General features: G+C 50.3%; 1 protein-coding gene across 2 annotated transcripts in view; it reads right to left on the bottom strand.

Moving 5' to 3' along the window:
• Positions 1-13,349, bottom strand: part of ITPK1 (inositol-tetrakisphosphate 1-kinase) — a 178,531-nt gene that overhangs the window by 33,877 nt on the left and 131,305 nt on the right. For both annotated transcript variants that reach the window (XM_053601685.1, XM_053601686.1), the window contains one exon: positions 11,957-12,074. In XM_053601685.1, the coding sequence (XP_053457660.1) occupies positions 11,957-12,074 (118 nt within the window). The remainder of the gene's footprint in view (positions 1-11,956; positions 12,075-13,349) is intronic.

The raw sequence follows: 13,349 nt of genomic DNA, 5'->3' as shown, positions 1-13,349 counted from the left end.
TCCAGAGCAAAACCAACATGGGCCAGAGCAGGGAGTCCTACCCAGGCAGCTGGGCTCCACGCTACATTCTGAACTATGGCAAAACCACCTCATTTCTCTCCACTTTTATCACTCCCACTTAGGAACACCAAGCATGGAAGGAATCAGAGACAGAGAAGGCAGAAACCAGGATGCAGGCAGCAAGCCAGCTGCGCTTCCCTAACACTGTGTGGCCGGCCCCTGGGGCTTCTTGGCTGGACACTCCGCATTGCCTATGATGGTGTGACCTTGAGGAAGTGACTTCCCCTCATGGTATTTTAGTTTCCTGATGTGTAAATGGGGATAAGAGTAGTCCTGCTCACAGAGCTGCTGTGAGGACCAAAGGAGCTAATACACAAAGCACTTAAAACAGAAACCAGCACACAGTAGACACAAAGTCAGATTCCACCATCCTTTTCCAACAGCATCATCACTAGTATTGTTTCAAGGGCCACCAGTTAAAATAATCCAAGATGACCTTCGAGAGCCCATTGCTGCTCTGCCTGGCCCAGTGAGGCCCTGGGGGAGGCAGGACACTGGAGATAATCCAGGGGCAATGTGCTTCCTCCCTCCCTGGGATGCTTCTCTTGAAGCACTAAAGCAGTAAAGGAGACACAGCCTTCTCGTCCATCCACCCACCAAGACGGAACTGGGAATCTGAGAGCAGATCAGCAGCAAACTTTTCAGCCACCCCCAAAGGGCCACCAAAACCTGTGTCACTCTCCCGGCTGACTACACAGCCCCAGCCCAGCACCCTTGTGCTTGGAATAGAAGGTTGGATCTGGGGCTCCTAGTCGCCAGAATAGGATCAGAAAGACAAGAGGAAAGGTTACCCAGCCCCACAAAGCCCCTGAGGCACAGAGTGAGTTCCAAGGCAGAGTCTTCTCCTGAGGCATAAGGAGATGGCTGCACAGTGGAAGGCTCTGGTTCTGGGGTCCTTGATGAGTAGTGGCTGGTCCTCTCGGGCCAGTACCAATCCTAAATTCCAGCACAAGAAAGGCTGTCACAGAGAGGGACCTTTCTTGGCTGCCAAGCCTGTACTGTGTTACCCACAGGAATGCCCCCTTCACATCTCCGCCTGTGCAGCTAGAATCCTTGTTGCTGAAGCCTCAAAATCTGACCCAAGCCTGGGGCTTATTACTGTTGCTTGCCTATAAGGGCCACTCTCTCTCATGGCCTTTCTTGGTGGCCATGGAGGCCTCCAGCCCACCCCTGGGTGCCCACGCAGCACTGTCCACCCCTGCAGGTCTGGCACACGATCACGGCTGTGGCTTGTCCTGCCTTTCTTGGTGGCCATGGAGGCCTGCAGCCCACCCCTGGGTGCCCACGCAGCACTGTCCACCCCTGCAGGACTGGCACACGATCACGGCTGTGGCTTGTCCTGTATCTCCTTCTCCTGAGTCATCCGCTGGCTTCTTGTCCGTCTTTGGGCTCCATCCCACCTACTTCTGCCCACTGCCACCACCCTAGCTGGGCCTCCCATCCCTTCCCTGACACCACAGCAGCCTTCCAACATCCTCCCCACTCCCACCCACAGGCTAAGCTGAAACTGCCACCTGAGGCCCCCTGGAGCTCTGTAGCACTGACAGACCCATTTCTCTTGGACATCCTGCTCCCTCTCCCTGGAACGGAGCTCGGCCCATTGTTTCAGACACCACCTCTGTGACAGCCCCACAGACAACCCAGGGCCACCCTCTCCTCCCCAAGCCCATGACCCTAGCTGTCAAGGTCAGCCCTCCCTTGGGGGAATTTCTGCTCACAGTCTCCCTGATTACAGGTCTAACTCTCGAAAACATCCTTCTACACATTTGTGGAGCACATACTGTGTTCTAGGTCCTGACCTGGGGACTCCAGATCTCCAAAGACACAACACACTTGGCTTCTTGTCCCCTGAGGCCCCTGCAACTGGATGGAGAAGAGAGCAGCCAGCGGACAGCAACAACCCAGTGAGATGAAGGTATAACAGAGGAAGACGGAGGATACAGAGGCCCGCACAGGGACAGGAGTGTGCAGCCCAGGGGGCTTCCAGGGAGGGAGTATTCCAAACCAAACCTCAAAGTTGGAGCTAGTCAAGGGGACCGAGAATATTACAGACAGAATACCATGGACAAACGCCAAGGGTCAAGAGGGGGTGCCTGTAGGGTTTTGCGTGGCTTCTGTGTAGAACGTGAGGGCCGTATGGCAAGCAATGCCACCCAGGTGAGGGGGTGGGTAGGGACCACATCCCCAAGATGTCCAACACAGGTGGTAGGGCCCAGAGAGACTTAATACAACTAAATTCCACTGAACTTAGAAGCATGTAAGGAAAAACCATTGTCTGCTTGGCATGACAGGCAGAATCCTAAGACACCCCCCCAAGAGTCTCTGTCCCTTGGTATATGGCCCTGAATAATCGCCAAGACTGCCCATGCGGTGGGTGTTATTCAGTGATTAAGTTACATTACGTTGTTGCCCTCCAAACGGGGATGACCTGGGCAGGCTCTACTCATCACACACATTTTCTTAGAAGAGGACATGGGAGATTCAGAGCACAAAGACTGGACTACATGGCTTGCTTGCAGATGGAGGGGCCACATGAGAAGGGATTCCGGGCCTATAGGAGTTGCCAGCAAACAAAGACAGGGACCTCAGTCTTACAGTGACAAGGAAGTCCAGAGGGAGTTTGGAGGTAGATTCTTCCTTGAGGTCTCCAGCATTCAGCTCAGCCCAGCGGTGTTGACATCCTGGCCAAGGATCCACCCACACCACTTGGCTTCTGCCTTACACAGCTGTGAGATAATCAGTGGGTGCTATTGTGAGCCACTTGGTCTGTTGTCATTTATCACGCAGCAATAGGAAACTGATACACTCCATTACCAGACTTAATTGTGTTATTTGGAGCAGCTGGGAGAAGGAGAGTGGCACTTTACTAGTGGCTGTAGCCCCCTAGCCTAGCTCCAACCTCCCTGCCAGCAGCTTGACCTCACTCAGCTCCCTGACTCGGGTGTGCTGTCAGGGAAAACACTGGAGGATGGGGACCCCACCTGCAACTTGGGGAGAGAATCGTTCCTGGACAGAAAGCCCTGAATACCATGACACTACGGCCCAATGAAGTGTGCCATAGTCAGCATCTGGCTTCACCTTGTGAGGCCAGAGAGCTGTCTGCACCCGGAATGTCCAAAGACCAGGATGATGGGGGGTGGGGGTGGGGCCCAGATCCTGGCCAGGGAGAGGCACAGACATTTCTGAGCCCAGAATCAGCACAGGTGGCTACTGGAAATGTGGATAAAGACTCCACAGAAGCTGTTCCCACTGATTTACAGCCACTTCCGGACCCTGGGCAGATACTTGCTGCCCCCATCCAGCTCCAACTCCCCAAATGCAGCAGTCTGGTCACATTCAAGACTTTTAAAAAATGTTTGGAATAGGCGGCGCCTGTGGCTCAAGGAGTAGGGCGCCGGCCCCATATGCCCGAGGTGGTGAGTTCAAACCCAGCCCTGGCCAAAAACCAAAAACCAAAAAAAAAAAAAAAAAATGTTTGGAATATTCTTACTGGCAATACCTATGCTAAAAATACAACACCTTAGCTTGGCCCCAGCACAAAGATGATAGCCTACAATGGTGAAATGGTGCATATTTTTAAACAATGGAATAATTTTCTTCAAATAAAAAGGGCTCTAACCAAACAACAAGAAAAAGACCAAATAACTCAATAAAAACATATAGGCAGACAATTTAAAAAGATTCATTCACAGAAGAAATTTGAATGGGGCCAATAAACATGTGACAGGATGCTCAATCTTGCCAATCATGACAGATATGCAAATTAAGATGAGCTAGATATCACTCTCCCCAGGCAGACTGGCATATTTAGGAGTAAAATGTGTTCAAACTTTTTGAAGGGTAATCCCACAAGATCTGCCAACATGAGGAATGTTTATAGTCTTTGTCCAAGAAATTCCACTTCCAGGGATTAATTTTACGGAAATATACCAAGATTCATCTACTGTATCCCAGTTAGTTAAAAAAAAAAAAAAAATCCAACAAAACTGGAATGATCTTATGAGTCCAGCACAAATTGTGATTCATTCATTCATTCATTCATTCACATGTCGAAATACTACACTGCCAGCAAAAAGGCCAGGCCTAATTCTTTCATTTTTGTCGGCTGACATGGGTAGAAGCCAAGATATATATTAAGTGGGGACAACAAGCTGTACTGGGAACACATGTAATATGACCCTGTTTCTAGAAAGTGCACATACATGTCTACAAGTATAAGAACGGTCTAGAAGGATAGATTCCAAACTGTGAACAGCAGCCACCTCTGGGGAGTTAGGTTGGTGTTAAACAGATTTTAGAGTCACCAGCAATTACAGTCCTGCACAGTAATAGACTGAATACAAGAACAGGTCTAGGTGACACTGGAGGTGAGGCCCATCTCATCCAGGAATTCCTGAGTCTACTGAGTGGAGGAGGCCTCTCAACTAGAGAGCCCCCCGACACACACAAATGGGAGGGGCTGCATCACTAATTAGAAGGAAAAGGCTAACTACTGCTGCACCTCACTGACTCTCAAGCACATTTTTTCATACTTTCCATCTCTGAAATTGAGATGAGTCTCACAATTCACAGTATGTCACAATTTAACTAATTTTTTTCTTTCTTACTAGAATATAAAATACCAGTCCATCTTATAATCAGTGGTGAAATTTAGTATACCCCCACCAGACTAAAGATTCATAGTAACACATTAGAAGCTCTGAGAAGTCCTATAGCAAAGAAACATGTAACCCCAATTTTTCTAACATACCTGACAGGTTTTCCTCCTTTCCCTTTGTTTACATGTGTGATCATGCTGGGGCTTCATAAGGTGCTACCCCATGCCCTGGGAAGTTACAAGAGGTTCCTGTCATGTTCCAGTGTAGCTGGAGTGAAGGAGGACACACTCTTAAAAATTACATATGAGGATCATTTAGCAAATATCCCAGTAGCAACTGTTGGTAAGAACAATCAATGGAAGCTACAACAGCAGAGCAAAGGTATGAGGAAAGACAGGCTATCTACAATCTGATATTTTTATCAGATTGTTGCCAACTACAAAGGCAAAAATAAAAATTTATAGTGGAAAAACCTAGAAGATTTTAATCAAACAATTGTTGCTGAGCTGACAGGAGACACTGCCATCATGTACCTCCTGACATGATGTGCTAAGATAGACCAGTGGCACTGAGTGGCATTCCTGCACCAAATGCATAGTCTTGACCCAACTATTGAGGACGCCAGATAAACCCAAATGGAGAGGCGCTCTCCTAAATAAACATCCAGGCTCTTCCAAAAGTGTCATAGTCATAAAAGATAAAAGATAAACACCCTGAAGCCCCATGCCAGATAACGGGAGAACATAGAGAATGACAATCAGGTTGGATTCTGGACCAGAAAAAGATCCAGGACAACTGGGGGAGTTAGAATAAGGCCTTTAGGTTAATTAACAGTATGGCCATCAACTGACTTCCTGGTTTAGATAACGGCGTCATGGTGGCATAGGATGCCGACACCAGAGAAAGCTGCGCAAAGCGTTTGTGGGAACTTTGTGTATTATCTTTGAAACTTTTTTGTATGTCTAAAATTATTTAAAAATAAGAATTCTACTAAACTAACCTGTACAAATGCAAACTTTATTATAATAAATCATGACAAAAGCCCATCTCTGCATTTGCAAATAAAGGGCTGGCATAGAAAGGGGAGCAATTGCCCTGATGGGGCCTGGTGTCATGGGGCTGACTGGAGCTCAACCAGCCAGGGCACCAGGTGGCAGCTGCACTTAGTGCTAAAAGAAAGTTCAGGAACACAGGACTCCCAGGGTCACAGCATATGGGGTGTGATCTGAAACCCACAACGCACTGTCCCCCAGGAGAGCTCCCACCAACTGGGGAACCTTGACACAACCCTATGCAGAAGATGCCTCTATCAGTATCCTCCTCCCCGTTTCACAGATAGGAAAGCAAAGGCTCAATGCAGTTAAATAATGTACCTAGAAGCACACAGCAGGTATTCAGGAGAGGATGTGAACCCAGGGAGTCTGACTCTACACGGTGTCCTAAGAGTTGCCCCTGAAGTAGCTACACATAGGGAAAATGGGAAATTATAGCTAAATGTACCTCTATTTAAAAATTATTACAAAATTTTACAAAAAGATGGTCAGCACAGAGAATACTTTGTAAATATTTTATAAAATATTGCTGAGCTTTTCCTCTGGTGGACTGGGAGACTCTAGGCATGAGGAGGAAGAATGCGGCTCTGTGAGTGCTGACTCTACAGAGGTTTTAGTCATCAAAGTAAGGGGAAAGGATATGGGAGCCGGAGCCAGAGGTCCTGAAGACAAACAATCTGGTTCACCAATGCCTAGGGTCTGCCTTGGAAACTCAAGGTCTGCAGGGACGGCCTAGTGGGGCAATCAGAGCTTGATGGGGTAACTGGGGGGCACGTCCAAGAAGGCGGGTATCTATGGTTTGGGAGGAGAAACTATCCTGGATGTATGGGAGAGACACTATCTTGGTTTCCACATTGGCTACTGTCTACTACCCAAGCAGAGACTCCTCCTTTCAGGTCAAAGTGGAGGGTCTGGAGAGCAGAATGGTGTGCAGGATCCCCCAGAACACCTCCACCCAGGGGGCTGAACCGTAGGTGTGGGCCAGGCAAAGGTAGGTGCCTCATGAGACTTGGGAAGCAGCTGGAACTGAACCCTGCCCCTACTCTGAGTCCTCAGGCGCCTTAAGTGACTTAGTTCCATGTACCTCAGTGTCCTCATTTCCAAAACAGGGATGAAAGCAGAACATTCCTCGCGGGAGCACCATGCGCACTAAATTAGCATTTACTATGTGTAAAGTTCTTACCACAGAGCCCCGTGCATAGTTAGTGCCCACTGCCTGCCTGAGAGCTGAAAAAGGCACAGATCAGTGAGCCTACGCAGGAAAGGGGTGGGCAGAGGTCTGAGGCCTGGCCTTGGACTCCAAGCATCTTCCCATTCCTAGCCCTTTGCAGTTCACCAGGGCAGATGGCCAGCCCCTGTCTCTGAGTGTGACCCTCTCTACCTAAAAAACACCCGCCTTAGAATCCTCCCCACACCAGGCAGAGGCTCTTTAAGGAATTATTTCTCCCAGGCTCTAAGGAATGTTATTTTCTCTTTACTGGACGTCTAGATTACTCATTTCCAGTCCAGCTTTCAAGTGACCTCCAAAGATGAGCTCTGATTAAATTCCCATAAAACCACAGGCAAGAATGCTCAGTCCGCGGCATGCACACCCCTCACCTGGAAGGCCTGGTGTCCAGGACAAGCCATCTGTCACCCTGGAGCACATGTGTGGGAACTTCTGGAGAAGAATTACAAGAGAGCCACCCCTCACCCCAAAGCCATCAGAGCTCCCAAGGACTCTCTAGCCTATTGCCCTATGGCCCAAGACCCTCACATCGGCTTTCCCTAGGACAGGGCACAAACCCAGGACATCCAATCATGGCCCAGGTGCCTTCTTGCACATAGCTTCAGCCAGTTCAGGAGGCAGCTACAGCCTTGCCCAGAATCGCTCAGCCTGGGCTGGTGACTAAAACTTGAGGTTTCTATCTGGATCTGGACCTGGCCTGGCATGGCAGAGTGAGCAATCAACAGAAGAAATGGCCTGAAAATCCATGCCAGACAGATCACAGTTGGTCACTGGGGCCTCCTTCCTCTTTTCCTTCCCCAGGCCTATACCAGGCAAGGCTTAATTTCCAGGAGGCTTCTGTGCTTGGTTCAAACTGAATCCAGGTCCAGTGTCACCTGTGCCTCTGCCTAAGGGACATGGGTGTGGGTGGAAGTATGTCCCCCAAATGGCAGCCTCTCAGAAGCAATCTTCTGTAAGGGAAAGGAGTGTCTCAGCATGCTGAGTGTGTCCCTCTGGAAGCCTCCAGGCCTCTTGGTTTCCAGTGGCTGCACAGAGGGGACTGCCAGTGACTCCACAGGCTGAGGCCCTATCCCTCGCCATCCAGGAGACAAATGGTCATTCTAGGGTAGATCCCCAGGCAGGAGCCTATGTTTTATGAGGTGACATGGTAGACAGCTCATATTTCTCTAAAACTCATTCTAGCCCTTCTTTCCATGGTGACATAACAACTGAATTTTAGCTGGGCACATGGCTGTCCAGAACAAGGACTGTATTTCCCAACTCTGCTGCAGCTCAATATGTGACTAATTCTGACCAGTGATGTGAGAACAGAATGTCACGTTGCAGCTTCCAGAACTGTTCCTTAAATGATAACTAGGGCTTACTCCCCTTTGCTTCTTTGTTCTTAGCTGTGCTCTCCATCCTAATGTCTAGATCTGGGATGGAAGGGCTGGAAGTTTAGCCACCATCTGGGATCAGGAGGGCCATGCTAGGGAAGAATGGGAAACTGGGAGGAGCCGGGGTCCCTGTCACCACACGCCAGAGCTGCACGGCCTTCCTCTGGGCTTTTGCCTGAGACAAAGGAAGTCCTGTCTCAGTTAAGCCACCAGTATCTTAGGTTGCTGACTGAGTGGGTGGATTGGGATGGACAGATCTGAGGCACAGCAATGACGCTGCTCCCCTCTGGACTCTGACTTAACGTAAGGTTGAGCTCTGGAAGTACGGGACTAAGATGGTACTAAGATGACCAAAGGCTGCCCAGGGACTCAGATGGGCAAGGCCTCCCTCGCCTCCTGGATGCAGAAGGGTTGGGGAGAGGTCCCCCATCCAGGAGGTAAATGAGTCTCAGGTGCTCTGCCTGCTACTCTGGGATGGCCTCCCCATGAGCCATGGCCCACCTGCCCACCCCCACTGCAGACCAGGGGGCCCTGGTCATACCCCCGACCCTGCCCGTCAACAAGGACCCAAGCATCCCTGCAGTAGCCAGGTACTCTGAAAACAGAGACAGCAGCCTTAGTGGGAGAAATGATGACAACTCCAGGAAGTCTCGCCAAGCCCCTTCTCCCAACATAAAAGCAATGTCACTTGGATTACTATTATTATCTGAGGGAACTTCAAGGGTAATTACAACCATTTACAGTATGCCTAGAAGAGCTGCAGGCCTCCAGGAATAGCAGGGCGTGGTGTGGAAGAGGGCCCAGGATGCGCTTCCCGGAGAAGCTTACTGTTTCTGCAGAGGGCAGGAGGTAGGATGCAGCCAGCAGTGCTAGGGAAGAGACAGCCCCTCTGGTGGGCAGCCCTGGTGGGCAGGAAAGAGCTCCAGGAAATCCAGCCTCTGACTGCCCTCCTGGAAGAACACAATGGTGCAGCATTCACAGCCCATCCACCCAACACTTCCGCTGGCCTAGAACCGAGTACACAAGTGTGCTCCTAGGGTTTGACCAACAAGCTCCCACTGGACCTCAAGAAGACTGGACCCTCTCCTGCATGACCCACATCTCTCCCCCTGGTGGGCAGCTCCTAAACTTTCTAATCCCACAAATGAACCAGAACACTCCCTTGCCCCCAAATCCTAACCTGCCTCCTCATGGCCCCTAGGAGAAGCCCAATTCCAGAGTGGGGCAAGCAGGTGCCAGAGCACCCTCCTGGGCCTGCCTCTCTGCCTGCTATTCACACGCAGTTTCCTGTGCCTGCTGTGGTCCCTGACGCACATACACACTCACATCCGGGGCCCAGGCTCACCTCTGAGCCCCAGCTCTGACTTTCTACTCCTAAACACCTGAGAAACTCTAAGATCTGATCCAGATGCTAAGGCCTTACCATCAGAGTAGATGGAGCTTCAAGAGCTGCTGTTCCTGGGTGACCCCATGGACTAGACATCATGCTAAGTGCTCTATGGATATCACCCCAATTACCCTGCTAGTGGACCTTGTGGATGAGCCAGTTATCACCCTCATCTTCCAGACCACAGGCAGAACTGGATCCAGCGACTTGTCCAAGACCACATGGCTAACAAGCACCCGGATTCACAGTAGTCTCATTCTGTCTCCCCACAGAAACTGTGCTGTTAGCTGTGAAAAAGCCTCTCAGGGGCGGCGCCTGTGGCTCAGCGGGTAGGGCGCCGGTCCCATATGCCGGAGGTTGCGGGTTCAAACCCAGCCCCGGCCAAATTAAAAAAAAAAAAAAAAAAAAAAAGAAAAAGCCTCTCAGCACCCCTTCCCAAATCCCATCAGATGCACTCCTCCTTTAAGGGCTTATCCAAGACCAGAGATGTGGCTGCTGACATACCATCCTCTTCCACCAGTCGGACCTTTTCATATTTCTATATAATCTTCTCTCCTTTCATAATCCATGTCCAGCAAAACCCCCTTCTGGAAAAAGACTGCTTTCCTCTCCAGAACCAATATTTGGTCAAAACTTCACTCTCTTTGATGAGTACCCTGTGAGAGGGCTGGCTGTCCTGGAAGGAATTGCAAGACCTCTTTCCCTGGGTGCCTGATGTGCACCAGCAGGTGTAGAGAATGGAAATGTCGTCCTAGGGCCCTGAGAGAGACTGAGGTGAAGATGGCCCAAGAAGGGGATGTTCAGAAAGAATGTCACTATAGCTTTCTCTTCCCATCTGAGATTCTGGATGGACTCAGGAAAGGAATGCAAAGGGACAGGAAGCTGACGGTGGAGGCTGCCAGGCTGTACAAGGAGGACCATTGGTGTGCTGAGAAAGTCTATCCATGTGGGGCTCTAGGACAACATTTCCATTCTCTACACCTGCTGGTGCACATCAGGTATCCAGGGAAAGAGGTCTTGCAATTCCTTCCAGGACAGCCAGCCCTCTCACAGGGTACTCATCAAAGAGAGAGCCTAGAGCTCATCAACTCTCTGGGCCCAGGTCCGTGGCTGCACCCATGTCAGATGTTTCCTAGATTCAGGGCCCTCTACCCATGGGCATGAAAGTTAAGCACAGTGAGTAGGAGCTGGAGAGACCTGGCTGGGTGCTGGCCTGGCCACCTGTACGACCTCTGTGACTCATCTGTAAAAAGGGAAGGATCATCGTGCCCATCTTTTAACAGCACCAAAAGAATGTAAGAAGGCATAACCCAAAGACAGGCACACAGCATATATCCAATAAATACTACTCTCCCATTCTCCTGACAGTCCCCTTGCAAAGAGGCTGCCTCTGGCCTTATAAGCCAGACTAGACCCACTGGTCCCACCATCACAGGAGATGATGCCTGAGGCTAAGTCGCCATCCAGTCAGGGCTCAAAGCAGTCAGGTTAGACTACAATTGTGGTCTGCATAGCAAGGAGCAGGACGCTGCCTCTCCTGGCCCTAGGATGAATCCTTATGCAGCCCCAAGGCCCAGGCAAAGCACTTCTCCTTAAAACTGAACCAGAGTTCTCAGCAGGGAACACAGCAGGCAACAAGAACTAGAAGGTGCTGTTAACATGAAACTTTCCAAAAAATTCTAGTCACATAAACAAACACCTTGAAAAGGCAACATTGACTTCTCTGGAGCTGCCTGCTCCCAGGATGGGGTGAGATGGGGCTGGGGAGATGAGTCCTCGGGGACAAGGGCCTGCAGTTGGCAGGAGAAGCTCACAGCTAAGAGGGAGGCTCCTGCCTGCAAGAACAGAGCGTACCCTGAGAGGCCAACAGCCACGTCACATGTCTCCATGGACTTGATTAAGGACCCTTCAGTTGGGTCTGTATCCTTTGCCTGGTTGCATAACTTCACTCGCCTGCCTAAGGAGGCTGAGCTGTCTATACGCACTCTGCTCTCTGATGGCTGTGTCATCGGGACACTTCATTACCACCCCGTGGGTTCAACACAACCCTCAGAGCCACTCTCCCAAAGAGAACACCAAGGTCTTTGTTTCCTGACTCTGCTGGTCACAGGAGGAGAATGAAAGGACCTCCCTGGAATGACTGCCCTCGTGGAATTCAACTGCTTCCTGAGCCAAAGTCCCTAAAAGATCTAGACCCCTCAGCCGTTGCTTTACACGACAGCCTGCCCTGGACTGCAAGCCACATGTGTCTGTACCTTCCATGTAGGCCTCAATCTTCCGGATGAGCTCGTAGGACTTGGAGCGGTCAAGGAGGGTCCTGATGGCAGGTAGGGGGTCCAGTACGATGGTCTCAGGGTGGGCATCGATGTATTCCTGAAAGAAAATCACACTCCTTCTGGTTAGAGACCAGAGGCGGTGCTGAGCAAGACTTTCCCCTCCAGTGCACTCTCGTCCCACCCCCACTCCCTGCACCAGCCCTGGTTACAGGGTGGGGCATCCTATCACTTTGGCCAGGCCAATCCGTGCACCCCAGCCCTGGGACTATGGGCTCAGGAAAGGACATGTGATCCCAGTAGTTCTGAGCAGGGGCAAGCAGGGGCAGGCTCAGGGCTCTTGTTGAAAATGCCAGGATGAGCATGCTCTCGACCTCCTGGAGGGCAGCTGTGAGCACTAACCGAGAAATCTTAGGCCTGATGGAGGCAAAATTCAGACATGGAGCTGAGAAAAGGAGAGCAGTCAGGTTCTGGTCAAGTTGTCTAACTCCTGGATAAAGCCTCACCTGAAACCAGGTCCACTGTGCATTGAATGAGAGTGGAGGCCCAGAACCCTGCACTGTAAGGACTCTGAGGCCAGGGGAGAGTGGAACGGTGCTGGGAGTCATCAAAAGTCTGTGGGAAGGCGTGGCAGAGAGAAATGCACCACAGGGTGGTCACTGGCCACCAACACTCAAGGTTTTCACTTCAGTATCTATCAGCTTCATGATAGGCACTAAAGAAATGCAAGGAAACCGTGAGAATTTACAGTATTCTTGGGGAAATAACCCTAACTTAGGTGGGGAAAAGATACTTTATAACAGAATTTAATAAAATACAAGACAAAATGTTTCTAGGAAAACGACAGAGAGACAGAAAAGCCCCAGGGATCCTGGCTATGCCACTTGTCACCTCTGTGACTACAGGTACCCTGAGCCAGCCACCTAGGCAGACCAGAGGCTGAGACTATCCCTCTGGCTCTAAAATTCTGTGATGTTAAGGACAAAATTGTAGATGCAGGAGTGATGAGAGGGTTGAATTGCCATCCTCCAAAATACATGTTCAAGTCCTAATTCTCTGTTACCTGTGACTGTGGCCTTATTTGGAAAGAGGGTCTTTGTAGACATAGTCAAGTTAAAATAAGGTCATACTGGGTATGGGTGGGCCCATTCCCCTGATTTTTTTATAAGGTGAGGGACATTTGGACACAGACACACAGGCCACAGATAGGCAATGGGGTCCCAAAGATTGCCCCCACCCACCAGAAGGTAGGAGAGGCCTGAACAGAGTCTCCTTGGTAGCCTCCAGAAAGAAGCACCCCTCCTGACAGCCTAATTTACAAGTGTTACAGCAGCCCCAGGAGATGGACACACCAGCCTAATTCACCCACTGTTCC

This window comes from Nycticebus coucang, chromosome 9 (genome assembly GCF_027406575.1).
Source record: "Nycticebus coucang isolate mNycCou1 chromosome 9, mNycCou1.pri, whole genome shotgun sequence".
Lineage (NCBI taxonomy): Eukaryota > Metazoa > Chordata > Mammalia > Primates > Lorisidae > Nycticebus > Nycticebus coucang.
This window is presented reverse-complemented; position numbering and strand designations above follow the sequence as displayed.